The 18,123-nt window shown below is 30.6% G+C and overlaps 2 protein-coding genes and 1 long non-coding RNA gene across 5 annotated transcripts; 2 read left to right on the top strand and 1 right to left on the bottom strand.

Moving 5' to 3' along the window:
* The first annotated feature begins 2,583 nt into the window (after positions 1-2,583).
* On the top strand, positions 2,584-7,104 carry LOC101489891 (uncharacterized). Its single transcript, XM_004490976.4, has 6 exons — positions 2,584-3,153; positions 4,678-4,806; positions 4,882-5,002; positions 5,097-5,178; positions 6,401-6,554; positions 6,670-7,104. The coding sequence occupies exons 1-6, from the start codon at positions 2,839-2,841 to the stop codon at positions 6,802-6,804; spliced, it is 936 nt and encodes a 311-aa protein (XP_004491033.1). The 5' UTR covers positions 2,584-2,838; the 3' UTR covers positions 6,805-7,104.
* LOC101490228 (tRNA threonylcarbamoyladenosine dehydratase-like) lies at positions 7,042-16,453 on the top strand. Of its 3 annotated transcripts, XM_004490978.4 has the most exons (12): positions 7,042-7,182; positions 7,804-7,835; positions 10,414-10,463; positions 11,632-11,725; positions 12,414-12,561; positions 13,322-13,534; positions 13,725-13,859; positions 14,255-14,389; positions 14,648-14,863; positions 15,060-15,184; positions 15,392-15,449; positions 16,208-16,453. In XM_004490978.4, the coding sequence occupies exons 1-12, from the start codon at positions 7,174-7,176 to the stop codon at positions 16,316-16,318; spliced, it is 1,326 nt and encodes a 441-aa protein (XP_004491035.1). In that variant the 5' UTR covers positions 7,042-7,173; the 3' UTR covers positions 16,319-16,453. The 3 variants fall into 3 exon arrangements, with proteins under 3 accessions (XP_004491035.1, XP_073221616.1, XP_004491034.1); XM_004490977.4 differs by lacking the exons at positions 7,042-7,182; positions 7,804-7,835 and adding an exon at positions 10,159-10,334; XM_073365515.1 differs by lacking the exons at positions 7,042-7,182; positions 7,804-7,835; positions 10,414-10,463 and adding an exon at positions 10,157-10,386 and having other exon boundaries at positions 11,661-11,725.
* A 315-nt stretch (positions 16,454-16,768) lies between these two features.
* On the bottom strand, positions 16,769-17,992 carry LOC105851662 (uncharacterized). The gene is made up of 3 exons (XR_001143415.3): positions 17,867-17,992; positions 17,412-17,502; positions 16,769-17,297 (listed from the first exon to the last, which is right to left on the bottom strand). It is a non-coding gene; the product is annotated as an uncharacterized lncRNA (long non-coding RNA).
* Between the last annotated feature and the right edge of the window lie 131 nt (positions 17,993-18,123).

The raw sequence follows: 18,123 nt of genomic DNA, 5'->3' as shown, positions 1-18,123 counted from the left end.
AACATAAGTCCTATTCATATGATAAAAAAATTGTAGAAATATTTGATTTTTTTTTATTTATTGAAAAGTCAAGTACATTCAATTTAATATAGACTATTAAACACAAAATGTGTGAAGAGAGGGTAAAAAATATTTACAAAATAGTTTAATCCAACAAAAGCCTACAATTGAAATGGTAGAAAAACAACCGATTCACTATTAAGAACTCATCGAATCAAAATACATTTAATTAAGTACAACACTCTGACATTTAAAATAAAATCACATGTGTTTAAGTCATCCCAAAATAATAATTTAATGTTAGCAAGTAAAAAATATGACATTCTCTAATTGATTATCAAAAACTACATTTTGTTTTTTTATTTTCAAATGGACTAGCTTCTAATTTAAACCTTACGATATTCTTCATAATTTAACAAAACACAAGAAATATCTCATCAACGCAAAACTGACTGTTATACTTGACAGACATATTTTTTGATATTAAATTCCATTACACAAGATTAAAAATTTGTGATTAGAATGTCGATATACACTTTGAAATCCGTAATATTTAACTTTTTTGCACCAATAGTATTTACGAGTTTTATCAATGAATTTTTTAAGACAAAAAAAATAGTTATTTTTCAAAGAAAATTACATGTTTGATTAATTGTTTCATGCGCAACATAATCTACAGGTTTTATTAATTGTTTCATGTGCACAATATTTAAATTATTAAATATGGTTATGCCAATTGATCGATGATAAAGGTTTTTATATATGAACATTCATTAATAAGATAACTTTTCGCTATCCTATAAAGACCAATAGATAAATTAAAAGAAAAGTTATACATGGTATATTTTTAATTTGTCGCAAGTTTTTTAAAAGAAAATATTATACCTACAAAATTTTACATTCATTTAAAATTGTTTGATGTACAAATTATTATATTTAAAAAAATATATATATTTAGTAAATATTTTGTAAATATCCAAATTAAATATTAATTCAGTTTCTTGACTGACAAACCATTTGTTTCATTGTGTATGTTGTTCAAAGTTTTACATATAATTATGAATTATAGTTAATTGAGTAAAAAAAGGAAATGTAATTATAATACAATGTCGAGAAATAAAATTTTCAAAGTACTTCGGTTTTGTTTATTTTAGATTAGCCCATGAGTTTATGTTGGGGTTTCCCAACCTCGTTAAGATCGAATATTGAGTAAACATAGACACTGAAATGGTTGAACTTATTTCGATTTGTTAATATAATTAGTTTTTTTTTCTTTCTTTTTTTCTATCAAAACTTTGGGATAAGTGGATGGAGTCACAATCTAAAGTGAGAAAACTTTAGTATTTAGTAAAAAAAAGTTATATATGTCTTCTCTTCTAATAGTATAAGTGGAAATTAAATCCATAATTTATCTATCATATATATATCACTTAACCAGACTACTGAAATTAACATAATAAAATTTTTACCTTTAAAAAAACATAATTAAGTTTTTGTAATATATTTTTTTGGAATAAAATACAAACAAAAGAATATTTCGATATCACATCATTTATTTTTTAAATATAATTTTTATTGTTATATATATTTTGATGAAATATATTATAGTTTATAATCATTGCAGAGACAGATTTTGTATTTTGTATTTTGATTTAATATTTTTAGTTAAGTAGTCTGATGACAAGACCCAGAAATTTTAAATGTTAAAAAGTTAGAGTTTTAAATTCAAATGAGTTCCACAATTACCCTCTTTGTAGCTATTTGATGAGTTTTATTTATAAGAAACTCAGAAAAAAAAAATTATTATGAGATTAGGTTAGATCCAGGTGGTTGTGAATTTCTAGTTTCTCGTTTTACAACTTGATTTTAAAACCAAAATATATTTGAGTAAAATAAAATTCAATTGGATTTTTATTTAATTTCAAAATAAATTTTTACTTTAAATTAAAAATAAAAAATAAGTTTTATAATTATTGTTTTTATTTTAAAATTTACATGTAATGGTCGATAAACTTAACCAATATTCCAACTGTTATCGACTACCACCTCCGACTACTGTCATCGTTATCGATCACCACCAACACCACATCTCTAACAATCGTCACCACCAACACCACATCTCTAACAATCGTCACCACCATCTCTGACCACTTCCATCGACTACTCACCTCTGATTATCGACATCTACCACCACCAATCATATACCTCCACCAACTGTCCACCGCTACATTCGTCAATAATCACACTCCAACCACCACCTCCAATTATCAACCGTCTCTTTTGAGCGCTATCACTGTATTCGATAATTAACAATTACTATGATAATTATCTTTTATAACTACCACTTTCAACTACTATTACTGACACTATTAGAATTTTATAATTATTTTTAAAATAACTAAAATTTAATATATTTTTTTCATTTTTAATTATTTTGACGGGTAAACAATAATTTTTGTTTTTGGGAATATGATTTATTCAAAATCAGATCGCACGGCTCTACATAAATTGATCCCACGGTGTATAGCTCCTAGAGATCCAAACTCCATTTTTCACTTCAACAGCCGAAACACGCGCCACCAAAGCGAGTGTGACAACATTCTGCAGCGCGTTCTCCCTCTTTCATTTTCATATCTCTCCATGCCTCGTCGAAGTAAACCACCATGACCACATCTCTCTGAATTTCGCATATTCACACAAAAACATGGAAACATGATATAAATAAATATAAATATAACAAATTAATTTACCCCTACTTCCTAAACGCAACCATTTCACTATCGTCATCGTCGTTTCCGTATTTATAAGATTAAACGACATATAGAATAGAAGAATTTGATGGTTATGGGCGAGTTGACTCAGACGGAGGTTGCGTACTCGCCGAGGACTCAGCAAGTCTGGAAATCGTTTTTGAGTTGGTTAGCTTTCTTCTTTCAGATCTTCTCTCAGATTATAAGAACCCTCGGTCACTATCGTTTACTTTCTTCTTCTTCATCATCTTCATCTTCTTCTTCTTCAACTTCCTCTTCCTTCAAACCTCTTCCCTCAGTTGAACTTCAGGAATACGATTTGTCGCTGTCACCGCCTTCGGCTCTTGAAATCACCGCCGATTATTCCCCCGCCGTCGATCACCGCTCTTTCCAAAAACTCACGGTATTATTATTATCATTATAATATTATAATATTATGATAATCAACTATTGCTTCTTGTTTTTAGTTATGTTTATTTATGCTTGCGATAATTTGAGATTTTTCTTTTGTTATTATTTTTGTGTAAAGTTTGTTAGATATATATGCCAAGTAGGGAAATTCTACTACCGTGAACCACAGTCTAACGAAGATCAATTACACTCTTTATAAGTTGCTCACCTGGTTGATGTTGGTTCAAGACGAGTTAAGTTTCGGAGGACACATTTATTTTTCCTTCGAATTGGTATTGATCTAGTAATTGCCTCAACTTAAATATTGGGAAGAGGTTTAAATTATACTTGTCATCATCATTAGTGGTTCGAGTGAATTTTTAACACTGGTCCACAAAGGTGGTCCACCATAGCATTTGCCATGTGAAGTATTTGGAAACTGGATGTTTGAAATTTCTAAGGAGAACTGTTTTGGCTTGAAAGGATGTTGTAACGTGCATATATCAAAGGGAAAATGGAATAACTTGTTTGTAGTAGATTGGGATAAAAATGAGTATGTTTATGTAATATAATATGGAAATTTTGTGTTTGAGTTTAAAGGTTGTGTGCTTTTACATTATATTTTTCAAATTTTGTGTTCTGCAAAGATTCTTTGCTTCTTGTGGTTTATTTTGCTTCTTGTTTTTGACTTTTCGTTCTTGGTTTTGTTGTGTATCTTGATTTTTGTTTAAATTGCAAGTCAGTGAATTTTTATGTGTGTCTGTTAAGTTAGTAGGTGTGGTGGTGTTGGCTGGTGGAATTTGGAAAATGGACGACTTCTATCATTTTAAAGGGTTTTGGAATCATCTGAGATGGAAATGGATTATAATCTTTAGTGACATTTAAAACATGATTGTAGAAGCTAGTCATCTAGGTTTGGCTGTGTTGCGTACTGTTTTTATGGTTCTTACCTACCTCTGGATTTTACTTCATATGATGATACAGTTATGATATTTGATTTTGTTTTTACATTGTTGTGTCCTGCACTGATTCTTTGGTTTGTTAGTAACAAATGATTACATGTTCGTGTAATATTCCCCGGTTGAGCTGTAGTGTTGTTTTAATTTTTGTATCTCCCCATTTTTAACCTTTGACACAAATTTGCAGAATTGCATATTTAGCTGACACCATATGTTACTAGTTAGTATTTTAGTGTTCACTTTGGGGTTGAAAATAGTCAGCGTGCCTTGTCAAGTGCACAGGGTTTTTACATTTAGTATTTGAATAATTGAATGATTATATTTGAAGTGAATCTGTGAATAGAAGGGATAACATGCCGGCTGAAAATACTTTTTGTTTGTCTGAAATTGAGAATGAAAAAACTGTTATAAGGAATATTATTATTATTGTTATGTTGATCTATTATAAGATTGCAAATGATGTCATAGTTACAGTATTTTATTTTTTCAATTCCTCCTGACCTCTGATCTTCTCTTCCAATTTTATCATAGTTTTCCTGTTGCTAATGTAGTTTTTGATCTCTTGTGTGTACTTGTAGGTAGTTCTCGACTTAGATGAAACATTGGTATGTGCATATGAGACATCAAGTTTGCCAGCTGCACTACGTTCTCAAGCAATTGAGGCGGGTTTGAATTGGTTTGAGCTGGAATGTGTATCTTCTGACAAGGTATGTTACTTGTGCCTGATTGCTTATCCAGAATTAGAATCTTATATCCTCATTTGAGCATGTTGGATTTTCAAGGAAGGAGAAGGCAAACCAAAAATCAATTACGTTACAGTCTTTGAACGCCCTGGGTTGAAGGAATTCTTGAAGCAACTTAGTGAATTTGCTGACTTGGTGCTGTTTACTGCTGGTCTAGAAGGTTTCTTCACAATACTAAGCTTTGCTGTTGCATATTGGTTTTTTGCAATTTTATTTTAATATTTGTGAATGGTATGTGCATTATATTCTTACAGGCTATGCTAGACCCCTGGTTGACATAATTGACAAGGAAAATCGGTTCAGTCTACGACTTTATCGGCCTTCAACAATTAGCACGTAGGTGCTTCTGCTCCAGTACTATGTATTTGTGCAATGAATCTCTCTTTCTTGTCATTCGTTGCTGATAGTTGGGCAATAGATTTGAATTATGTTTTGCTGATAGCTGTTCGGATATTCTTCATGTTCTATCCTTGTCTTCTGTATACGTTGGAGTCAAGATCATTGAATCTTGTCAGCTCAGATAAAATACCCAGATGCTAATATTTGTTTAAAATACAGCGCATTCATATACTATCACTTGACTGATAGAATGAACCTTCACTAAATTTAACTGCTGTGTTTTGCATAGTTAAATGGATGAAAATCTCGTGTTGCAATAGATGAACTATGCTGCAATGAGTCTCCTTAGTTATTCATAATGTCTTATTTAACTTCTTTTCTCATTTTAGACATTTATAGCTGTGATATATATATATATATATAAATATAGTGCTTAAAATTCTTAAAGAATGGTGCAATTTATTTTGTTCATTCAAAATTTGGTCTCCTTAAGCTTTTTCTTTGTTTATTCTTTATTCAGTTTACTCAACTTTTTTTATTAAAAAAAAAAACTGTTTTGCAGGCTTCTGTAATATCTTCAAAGTCTTTAGGGTTTACGTGCTTTTGATTTTCTGGCAAAATAAATGTCTTGATCCTTTTGTTGGTATTACCAGAAGCACTTAGAGATGAATATGGATGAGATGAACAAAACTGTCTAGCTGGTTTGTCTAAGTTTTCATTTTTGGTAGATTTGTTACCAAAATTTGAACTTATTCCCAAATCCCCACGACCCAACCCATCCTAATTATGGTCAGGTATCATGAAACTAGAACCTCATCCAATTTCTAAACTTAGATGAAATAAATTAAATTCCTCCACTCTTGCGTCCACTTCAAGTTCTCTTACTACGTTCCGGTTGTTCACCTCAAGTACTCTTATTATATTCTTGTTGGTAGAGCATACTTTCACACTCTTGTCTATTGGGGTTAGTATAAATTCAACTGCTGAGGTCACGTTATCAAGTTAGAACGGGCTATAGATCAATAACCTGTATTTTGGTTTCCCTTTTCATGTTATTATCAGGAACCATAGTTTCTCTGTAGTAATTTTTTTTTGACATTGTGTAATTAATAATATGAAATCTTTCTGGAGTTTTAGAACCATTTTATTGTCTATGTTTTTTAGAGTGAAGTCTGTTGGACAAATTACAGGCATTCTTATAAGTGCTGTATGTTTGCAGGGAATATAGGGAACATGTGAAGGATCTTACCTGCATATCAAAGGATCTAGACCGCATTGTAATTGTAGACAACAATCCCTTCAGCTTTGTATTGCAACCAGTTAATGGAATTCCATGTATTCCTTTTTCTGCTGGACATCCAAATGACACCCAGGTGAACAGATGTGTTTAATTGAAAATTGTAATCGCCTTGGCCCATATAAAATAAAATCACCCATCTAGTTTTCTTATGATTTACTTACCATCTCCTGTATTTACATGTTTATCAGCTTCTCGATGTCATTCTTCCACTTCTCAAGCAACTCTCTAAGCAGAGTGACGTAAGACCTTTGCTCTGTGAAAAATTCCACATGCCTGATTGGTTCCAGAAGCAAGGGATTCCAGCTTCCAGTTGGACTTTGTAGGACTAAAATTGTTTGCCACTAGGCTCTTTTGTTTTTTTGGGTGAAATTCTTAGTTTTTATTGCTGGAAGTGCAGCTGCTGATGGGATAATATAGATTTTTTGTATAGCACCAATTTATTTCTTGAGCATCTGAAGGTTTGGAATGCTGCTTCTTGAAGTCAAATCAGTTCACCACTTATGTATGTAGGGTGCCAAAATTCTTATTTTTGTTTATAGGCTTGCAATCTGTTGGGAAGTATGTTGTTACTGTATTGTAAAATCATTTATCAATAATTATTAGTTGTTCAAACATTCATTGCATTCCAAAGTTTGTTGTAACCAGTGTTAGACAAGCATGGATAGCAAATTAAAAGCAAGCCTTGGCAACTCATGGAAAAGGTATGTTATCAAACTGATGTTTGGTTGTTTGTACTGTACTGTCTTAGTTATTAGCATAATTACGAAATTGTTTAAAGATGTATTTAGTCTCTGCAAATGTATTGTTTTTTGTGCTTGTAGTCTCTGTAATTTGTGTTTTTTGTCCTTGGCACATTTTGGTTTTGTTGTTTTGTTTTAATCTCTACAAAATTTGTTTATACTGGAATTGATCTATGTAAAATGTTGAATATTTGATTTTAGTCCCTTTTGAATGAGTGATATAAAGGACTAAAATAAGTATTTCATACACATTACAAGGACCAAATCCAGTATGAATAAATTTTGTAGGGACTAAACAAAAGAACAAGAACCAAAATGCGGTGTAATGCTGATGCACAGACATTTTTTTTTTTAGGATCAAAAGTAAAAAAATAATATATTTGCAAGGCTAATTACATATTTAAACCTTATGAAATTGATAAGAATTATGACACCTGGATCTGGAATCCTTGAGCCTTGAAAATATTAGGCTGTTCTTAAAGTCATAGTACTACAAATCACAAAAAAAAAACTGATAGTACTCCAAGAATGAGTTGTTTTTTCTCTTGGCTGAATTATAATTTTTTTTGCTTTTTGTTCTAGGCACTTAGGCTTCTCCAGAAAGGAAATAATCTGTAAGTTGTTTTTTCTTATTTTGTGCTTTCTTGACCACTCTATTAAATTATCCCTTGCAACTTGGTTTTGCATAAAGTTGTCTTCCACTGTGTTTGTGCATGACGTACTTGGACCTACTTTTTTAAATTCAATATTTGTACCCACTTTTTTAGATTCAATATTTGGACCTACTTTGATGGACTTAACCCCCAAAAGAGAACATTTCCTAGCTAGAACATTGAATATGTTCAACTTGAGAGTTCGTGTTCAATATAAATAGGTTATGTTGCTAAGTTGCTTTCGGATAGCTTGCTCACTTGTGCTTTATTGTGAAAGTGACGTTATTTCAACCGATACCACCAAGGAACTTAAAAGCCATAATAAGTCAATTTAATGCAGAAACTAAATGGTAGTTGTTGTGGGATTCATAAGCATATTCATTGTCTATTACATCAATTGTTTTGGTATGAAATAGTTATTGTGGATGCATCACATGATAAAATGGTGTGAATTTTAATGTGAGAAGACCCACCTCCCACATTCTACATACAAGCAGACGTGCTAATTATAATTAGCTCAAAATCCAATTATTTCTTACAGAATGTATGCTTTTAACAATATTTTTGTTTTATTATAAGTTTAAATAAGTTTTTGGTCCTTGAAAAATATGATTATTTTGATTTTAATTCTTGTAATTTTTTTTGTTTGATTTAAACCCTTGCTAATTTTAATAAGTTTTAAAAAAATTATTTATGAATATTTTTTAATAAATAAATTATAATATGGATAATTTTAGAAGTGACAAATAATGACTGTGTAATTGTTGTTGAACAGATAATTTAAAATTAAAATTTATTTTCTTAACTTATTTAATCATTTAATTAAAAACTTAAAACTAATTAATTAATCAGTAAACCAATTAAATAACAAAAATTCAATAATCTTCAACTTCAACTCCAAATCTTTTTAATAAAAATTCAACAATCTTCATCTTCAAATAAAAAATTCTCATATTTGAATCTAAATCTTAAAAATTATAATCTCTCATTTTTCTCGCACGACACTTATATTTGAAATACATAGATTATTATAAGAGAAAAGAAGCTGAAGAAAAGCAAATATGATAATTTCATTTTCCTTGATCCAAATTTCTTCAATGTCATTATCCATTTCCAATTATCCTCACAACAATGTCGGAGTCCACGGAAAAAGGATCATTGAAAAAGATCGTGACACCTTTGGAACATGAACGAGACGAACTAGCAGTAGAGAATACGAAAAAGGAGGAGATCAAGAAGATGAAGACGTGTTATTAAAGTTGCCTTTATTTTATTTTTTATTTAAAAATAATGACGTGTCCTTAAAACATTAGTAGAAAGTCCACATGGATTATTATTAAAATCTACTTTAATTAATTTTTTTATATGAAAAATACAAAATTTTCCAATTAGGGTTCTTTTTTAGTATTCCGCTTTACCTTTCTTATTTTGTTATTTTTTAATTAAATAAATAAATTAGGGTTTTTTTAACTCTTTATTTTTAAGTTTACTTTCTTCAAATCTATAAATATTAATATAATTGTCTTTTGATTTGTATATATGGAAAATTGAATGGTTTTGATGGGATAACAATCTAAAATTGTTATACATTTTCACTCCACTACTTTAAAAAAATTAAATAAATTATACAATTAAACCATTTATGTCCCTACAAGATGGCATGAAAGAAACATATGGTCTTAGAGTCATTATAAGAGACTAAGGTCTCATTAGACAGGTTTTTGATTATGTGTTTTAAATTTTTTAAAAATTAAAATGAAATTTCAATTTTGAATTTTAATTTTTAGTTTTGGTTCTACGTTAAGTTTCAGTTTTTTTTAAAATAAAAAAAAAATCACTTTTTTTACTTTATTTATAATGAATAAATTTTTATTTTAAAATTAATTTTTTTAATTTAAAATTAAAAACTTATAGATCAAACAAAAATTAAGAGAATATAGATCTTTATAAGTGTAAATTTTCTATCACATTCTACATTAAATTGTTTTATTGATTTTGATTAAATAAAATGTATTAGTTTTTACTTTGTACAAAGAATCAAGATTAATTATTATTTACACTTTTATATATATATATATATATATTTTAAATTAATTATGATTAAAATTAAATATTTTTAATATTATATAAATTAAAAAAATTAAATTTTTTTTGAAAGGAACATAATGAAATTAACTCAGAAATAAAACCTGAAGAGATGATTAATGTAATTAACAATCACAAATTTTTGTATCTGTCTCTATATTTTTTGTTACAAAATATATATATACCCTGGTTGAATCGAGTTGGAGCATAGTCTTGACCCGGACCCGTTATACAAAACACACAAACCAGAAAGTGAAGAGAGAAACAAAAACCTCAAAACATGGAGAGATGCAAATGTTTGGCTTTGGTAGGAGGTGGTGCTCTTTTAGGCTCTATCTCCACCATCTTTCTCCTCAAGCTTCTTCAAACTCAAAAGTCAGTGTTTTCTTCTTTTATTATTGGATCAAACACCTTCTGCAACTTAACTGTTTCTTCCTTTTTTATGTTTTTGCAGAAGAGGTGTTCGGAGGAAATGCAGTCAAAATGGTACTGCTCAAATTAATGGTGAGTTTACTTTGTCAATTTCTTTTGCTTGATTCTAAGTTTTCCCTGTTTTTGAATGAACCCTTTATCTTTGCCTTAAATTTAAATATTTGTATATCATCAAAATTGTACAAGTATCAAGTTGTAACCAATAACCATACCATATGTCAATGCTAAAAGGGATTATGTGGATTTTGAAAATAAATTGTTTTTGTTTTCTGTGTTGTTTTCACCTACAAAAATTTAAAATAAGAAACAAGGTGTTAGTTTTAGAGTTATAAATGAAAATAAGAAATGTTTTCTGAAGCCTAACATACCCTAAAGCAGACATTTTATAAAATTTAAATGTTAAGGGTGTGGTGTATTTGGTTTTAGAAAACATTTTATGTTTTCGTCTTCAGCTTTTTACTTTTAATAATTGTCACATTGCTTTCACTCTTTCAAAGGTTTGCAGAAGAATTATATTCATTGTTTTCTTTACAAATATTTGAAAACATAATACAAATTAAAAACAAGGTGATTACTTTGTAGTTATAAGTAATATGTGAAACCATGAGATAAAAACAGAAAATATTTTCTCAAATCAAACAAGCCCTAATATTTGGTTCCTATGGGTGCAATATTGTATAGTGAACCCAGATAGATGATGCAGTGAACCCTTTTGACATGTTTAATGTGATATTTCCACTCTCACTGATATTGTTAGCAAATTAAATAACTGAGGGCAAAGTATAGCTTCTAAAATTTAGTGTTTCTAGTGCAGGTATTCCTATCTATATAGTAACGACACGTCAAATTGAAGGCGTGTCTGGTGTCCGACAATTCCACATACATTCAATTATTTTTATTTTCTCAAATTATTACCGGCGTTTATTTGTCAGTGTCATGTCTTGTGTCTGTGTCAGTGCTTCATAGATACCTATTAATGGTTAGTTTGTGAGGTGTTCTAAGGGTTCAAGGCACAGTGTGTTTACTACTTGTTATAAACTTATAATAGCTCAATTCCCTTTTTTATATTTAGAATTGTGCACATGTAAAGATGCCTGTTAATGTGCTGTCAATTATAAGCAACTTGTTATACCTGACCAATGAATGCTTCTGTTGCCTATGTCCTACTTTCCCATCATAAACTTAATGAGATTGTTGTTTTCTGTATCCTTTTAATTGTTTAATTTTGTGTCTTCTCCAGGTTTTGAGGGATGCAAGGTTGCTGGAAAGAAGAGTGATAAGGTGGTTAGTGACGATCGTCTGAAAGATGAAATTGTTTCTGAACACCTGACTAGGTATTGCATGTTGTTGCCAATTATTTTGACATTTTCTCTGCTGAAATGATTTCTGAATGTAAATGCTTTTGTGCTGTTGAATTGAATCATTTGGTAATACCTGCTCTAAGGACCTGCAATCTAATTTCTATTTGTTCACAAGCTCCTATTTTAGTCTATGTGGCTTGGCGTTTGTTTTAGGCACTCATACATCAAATAATATACACAGTCTTTATGCTTAGAGCTAATTATTGTAGTCTTTATGGCTTGGTGTTTGTTTTAGGAACCGTTGTCAAGTAATGGCTATAGTGTAGCGGATTTTAAACAAATCGCTATTGTTTCACAATATGCTGTAAAGTACAAACTGTTGTCAGATAGCGGCGATTAAGCACTGTAGCGTAGCAGAATTTGAACAACTCTCTATTTCTCGTGATCCACGATTGACAACATTGGTTTTAGTTTGGACATGGCATGAAATATTTCCGCCTTGTATATCAATAGATGTCTACACTTTACATGTTGACCCGCCATCTTGGATATCTAATTAAATGTTACTACGTTGATTCAATCTTACTGTGGGAGCTTGTTGTTTAGTTAATGCATAAGTTTTGTACTTTAGGGCTTTTGTATTTTGTTATGTTATATCTATCTTTTATTGGGTTTCTACTTAACATTTTTTTTTTGGGTGGATTGTTTCTGCTGTAACTAGGAACATTCAGTTTTTTGGGTTTGAATCACAACAGAAGGTGAGTGCGTCATATGTTGTGGTGATTGGTCTTGGAGGGGTTGGCAGTCATGCTGCTTCTATGCTCTTGAGGTCGGGGATTGGCAAACTTCTTCTTGTTGACTTTGACCAGGTTTTTTAAGCTGACTCATTCTCCCCTTGATAATGTTTATTTTTTTTCCTTTATTCTTGTCTGGCTTTTTATGTGTTTTGTTTGTGCGTCTTTCCTGCCTGGTTCGGTTGGTACTCGATCCATTCATGTCCAAATTTCTCCAAATGGCTATTACATACTCCTTCCTTTCCTTTTTAATTGTCGGTTATTTTTGGAAAAAAATTGGTTCTATTTATCTGTCATTTTCAGTTTTCGATGTTACATAAACTACTTATTTGTCAATTATATCCTAACCTTATCAGTTATTTTACACTTATATAACTAGAGAGAAAATAAACGTGAGTAGACCGATGAAATGTAAGGGTATATTTGAAATTTGCTTATTAATCAAAGCTATTTCTTGGTTTGTGCAGAACAACCTTAAAAGACATGTATATAGGAATATAGGGAGTAAAAGTTATGGTTCTCGAAATTTGTCATGGTTGAAGATTTTGATGCCACTGACTATGAGAAAATTATGTTAATTGCTGTGAATCCCCAATATCATGTATCTTAATGTAATTTGAGCTTTCGTAAATTTGGCTGGAAATCCGATGACATACTTGAAGTGTAGGAACATATAACTTGTGCAAATTTTATAACTATTATAGTTTAAGAAAAGTAACAAATTGGAGTTTTGATTGGAAATAACTTATCCTTCTTGGTGTTTTGCTAGTCTAGCTAAGAATTTGTATAGGAATTTGATACAATGTGAGTACTTATTTATTTATTAAATGAGAAGGTTTCTCTTTCGTCACTAAATCGACACGCTGTTGCGACAAGAGCAGATGTTGGCATCCCCAAAGCTCAGTGTCTTAAGGAGCATTTCTTATCTATCTTTCCGGAGTGCCAAATAGATGCAAAAGTGATGTTATATGATTCATCTACCGAAGAAGAAATTCTCTCAGGTCACCCTGACTTTGTTCTAGACTGTATTGATAACATTGATACCAAGGTATCCTCTTAATTTTCCTCCTTATTTTGACTATATTGTTATTGTTATAAGTTTTGAAGTTAAAGTATTAAACAGACACTAGGTTTTTCTCTTTTGCTCGTTATCGTAAAAAATAATTCTTACTCAAATGTATGGAAGTTATAACTATAAGTTTTGAATTTTCAATTGCTTGATTTGTTATATGTAATAGGTGGCACTTCTTGCTGCATGTGTACGTAGGGGCTTGAAGGTTCTATCTGCAACAGGGGCTGGTGCTAGAGCTGATCCAACGAGAATACGCATTGCTGATCTAAGAGAGTCTACTAATGATCCATTATCTCGATCGGTAATGTATTTTATAGATCTTAAATGATATGTTAATTGCGTTGGCAGTTTAACACCCCGTCTCTCGATTCCTTCTATATGTATTGCATTTCCACACCATGTTCGAATTACTATTTATAAAAGAGAGTGCTAGCAACACGCTATTTATGCAAATAGTATATTAAATTATGAGGAAATTGTTATAATTTTTTCGGTTTTATCTTATAAAATGTCTTGTCAATATACAATAATATTTAAAAAAGGGACTCCATTTGTGTCCATTGTCCACAAATTCCAGCTAGGTGCCAATTAGTTCAGAACCGATTAAATTCATATGTCAACTATGTTTTTCTTTGTTCTTAATTTCCTATTATTAGTATTATGCATGTAACTCTTACTGCAATCATACCTACGTAGGTAAGACACCGTTTGAGGAAAGATCATGGCATTGAAGGTGGCATCCCTGTTGTGTTTTCTTTAGAAAAACCCAAAGTTAAGCTGCTTCCATTTAAGGCTCCAAGTGGAGAAGAAGAAAACCCTTCCGACTATCAGGTGATTTCATCAGTTTTTATCATCCATTGATAGTATACACTATCACTATCTATTTGTGATCTTTCAATAATGTTGTTAATAAACATCTTCCCATTGATAGTACTTGTTTTGGAAAACGGCTTTTCAAAACTACTGTATAAAAAGTTTTTAAAAACCAAAATACAGTCAAACAAGCCTGAAGTGTAAATTTTTTACTTTCCTGTCAAGCCACTGTTAAAATGTTAGCTATGAATTCTGATTTCTAGGTCCTTTTGCCAGATAGTTCCGGGTTTTAGGGTCCGTATCATACCTGTTCTAGGCACCATCCCTGCAATATTCGGGCAAGTTATGGCTTCCTATGTTTTGACGGATTTAGCAGGATTGCATGTTCAAACAGAACCTGTAGTCAATTTTGACATGGATCATTACCATATTCTTCATCAACGACTTATTGAGCACGAGGAATCGATGTATGGAACTGCCATGCAAGTGCAGGTATGAAGCCTACCATGTTAACTTTTTGTTCAATTACAACTTCCTTTGCTGTTAAATGTGATATCTTAACCTTTTCAAGAGGTTCTTTTAAAAATTTAGGATCAATTAAACTGCATATATAAAATTGTCCTGGTTTGAATAAAAATTAACGAAATTGAAATTTCTTTTGTTTATCATTTTTGTTTCGGTTTTATAGGTAGATGTTGAAGAAGTGATGTATATTGCTAAAGAATTATGGCATGGAAGAAGTGCTAGAGAGCAGATTGCGAAAGACGTTGGACGAGGAATGTGGCGATCAATTAATGAATTAATGCTTGTGAGGTAAGAGATGGCTTTTTTTGATTCCATTCTCATGTTTCCATTCTTTGAGTAATGTAGTTTTCATTTATATATATACTTTCATATGCTATGTTATCTCGAATGATATATTACCTACATTAGTATATGTGTCAGTAACATTCTTTCTCAATCTCTTTTCATTGGAATTTCTCTAACTTAATTATTCTATTCATTATTTTTGTTGTTAAGGTGGGACCGCACAAAACCGGCGTCTATTTCAAATTTGATTCTTTTGAAATTCAAAGAGGTAACTCAGTAACTCCATCATATTGGTGAAAAACTCAATTTGTCTTAAGCTTTTATTTAGAACTAAGATTCAGCAATATGTTGCAAAATATTGCTATAAAATTGCAATTGGTTTGGTGTGAATAGTACAAAGGCTGTTATACAAAAAATGGTGGAGAGGTTTTCTCGTAATCATGTATATTATGGCATAAGTACATTTAATTGAGATAGCACATATTCTAGAAAAGAAGATGGAGTATGATGTTAAAAAAAGATGGAGTATTAACTTGGGTGATTCTAGCATGTGTGAAGATCTTTTAAAGAAATGATCAAAGTAGATTTTAACGTGCTGGAATTAGATATGTTTATTTGGCTATTATGCTCTCTCTAATTCACTAGCATCACAATGAATTATTATAATCTTTATAGGGTTAAATATATTTCTCTGTTACTATAAAATTGGCAGAATTTGATTTGGCCTCTATTCTAAAAAAAGTTTTATTTGTTTTATCCTCCTAAAAAAATACAAAAATTATGTGCTTTTAGTCCCTGATAAGAAACTTGCGAGTGACCGAACACTATTTTTTGTTAAATACAGAGACTAAAAAGAATAAACAAAATTTATTGGGATCAAAATAAAATTTTGCTAATTTTACAGGAATGAAAAATATATTTAATCCTTTTTATAGACAATATTTTGACTTTTTAAAATCTTTAATCCTTTTTATAGATAATAACTTTACTTTATATGATACATAGTTATTTGTGTACTGTATTCAGGTGGATGAGCATGAGTCACGGACATTGGATGATATACAGGAAAAGGAACCAGAGTTTTACAGTAGAGTGACTACTGTATTAAAAAGAGCTGAAAATGATTTTGGATTATGACATTAGAGGACTATAACTATTCCCCTTGGTTTAGTGTTGTATTTCTAATAGGCTGCTTTTCTTTTCTATTTTGGTTATACACTTTCTCCTCTGTAATAAAATATAAGTAAAAAGAATATTTAAAAAGTTGATCTATCTGTCTAATATTTTTTTGTTTATATTTCATTTACAAGGAAGTACAGTCCAAGAGGCAATTTGTTCTTGCTGTAGAATGTTTTGGAACCAATGAGTAAGGTCAATGATATAATATTCTTATTTCTTAATTAATAGTAACATTTTTGTTAAAAAAAAGTTGGAATTCTTATGAGTTTCTTAACCTTTCTAACTCTTGTTATAATATTTTCTTAGTTGGTTCGTACAAATGAAATACAAACTAATATATATTGCGCTTTCTATGTACAAATGATCCGCATAGAAAACTGCATGTATGAATAATCGATAGAAGTATAATTGACATTTCAAATAAAATTTAATAGAAGTAAAAATTGAAGTATGCATGTACATATGAATAGAAGTATAATTGGTCTATATAAGTATATGAATGAAACCAATCCTAGACAAAAAAAATAGTGATCTGTGTTAATTACTTTTGAATCGTGTCAATGATCCTAAAGTTATAAGGATCCTAAATACATTTGGAGGGTACTTCAATCTTCTATTCTATTTCCATACACTTGTTTCCCTTTTTCATGTCCCTCTATCTCTATAGCAGCCAAGGCCAAGGGAAGGGTTATTGTCAATAGGTATTTCATTCTTTCCCTTACACATCTAATCAATTCTAGAGGCAAAATCAATTGTAGTCTTGAATCCCCAAACATACAAAAATTGATTTTAAGTCTTCAAAATTACTTTTGGCTCTCCCAAAACGAATACAAACATGCACCAAGAGACTTACTCCTCTACTTCTCCGTATGATGAAAAGAGTTGCAGCAAGTCATCGCCGCAACCTAATGCTGGAACGTTCCTCACAATCAAATATCTGCAAACTCCCAAAAATAGAAAAATCAAACCATATATGATGAGGGCATAAGTTAAGTAATGAAAGAAAACAGTTTTTGTTGGCTAAATGGATAAGAAGACAAAGAAAACAGACCTGGATTCATCGCAAACGGTGTAGACACGAACTGCAGGGGACTCGTCTTTGCAACGAGGCATCTAAGAATGATTGAAAGTCTTATATATACCTAATTAAAAAAAAAAAGTTATACATGTGATTCGTGAAAACCACAAATTAAAGCACTAACAAGGCTCTTGATATACAATACATTAAGGGCATGTTTGTATTAGTTTATTTGACTTTATCTAGTGGCATAAACACTTATGAAAACAGCTTAGGATATGTCTATAAGTTATTTTCGGTTAATTTTCATAAGCTTAAAAGATTATACAAAAACAGTTTGACTTTACTTTTGTGCTATTAAAACACATAAGCATTTAAATGCTGTAAGCAGTTAAATAAGCTGTTTATCCATCCAAATAAGTGATCCTTAGCTTAATGTCAAACTTCAATTTCAGGAAAAGAGAGAGTACATAGAAAACTGAAAGTACCTCAGTCGTAGACAATCACGGTAATACTAGAAGCGATGATTCTCGTTCTGTTTCACCGCATTGGCGTATGAAGCAAAAATCAGTACCGATTGGAAGAATGTAACCGAAACCCTAACAAAGGAAAGGAAATAGTACCTTAGAAAGCTCAATATCACTTTTATCAATTGATGAAAAATATGAAAAATCATTTTTATATATAACTTTATGAAAAATTAGTTTAAATAATTTTCTAGTATTATTTTTAGTATTTTAATATA

This window comes from Cicer arietinum, chromosome 2 (genome assembly GCF_000331145.2).
Source record: "Cicer arietinum cultivar CDC Frontier isolate Library 1 chromosome 2, Cicar.CDCFrontier_v2.0, whole genome shotgun sequence".
Classification (NCBI taxonomy): Eukaryota; Viridiplantae; Streptophyta; class Magnoliopsida; order Fabales; family Fabaceae; genus Cicer; species Cicer arietinum.
Note: the sequence above shows the minus strand (reverse complement) of the source record. Positions and strands in the feature narration are given on the sequence as shown.

What these genes read in the sequence shown, in the direction of transcription:
- LOC101490228 (XM_004490977.4), top strand. Translation starts at nt 10,240, where the DNA reads ATGGAGAGATGCAAATGTTTGGCTTTGGTAGGAGGTGGTGCTCTTTTA. An exon ending in AAGCTTCTTCAAACTCAAAA is followed by an intron (nt 10,335 to 10,413) that starts GTCAGTGTTTTC and finishes ATGTTTTTGCAG; the next exon opens with AAGAGGTGTTCGGAGGAAAT. An exon ending in GTTTCTGAACACCTGACTAG is followed by an intron (nt 11,726 to 12,413) that starts GTATTGCATGTT and finishes TGCTGTAACTAG; the next exon opens with GAACATTCAGTTTTTTGGGT.
- LOC101489891 (XM_004490976.4), top strand. Translation starts at nt 2,839, where the DNA reads ATGGTTATGGGCGAGTTGACTCAGACGGAGGTTGCGTACTCGCCGAGG. An exon ending in GTTTACTGCTGGTCTAGAAG is followed by an intron (nt 5,003 to 5,096) that starts GTTTCTTCACAA and finishes ATATTCTTACAG; the next exon opens with GCTATGCTAGACCCCTGGTT. An exon ending in CGGCCTTCAACAATTAGCAC is followed by an intron (nt 5,179 to 6,400) that starts GTAGGTGCTTCT and finishes GTATGTTTGCAG; the next exon opens with GGAATATAGGGAACATGTGA.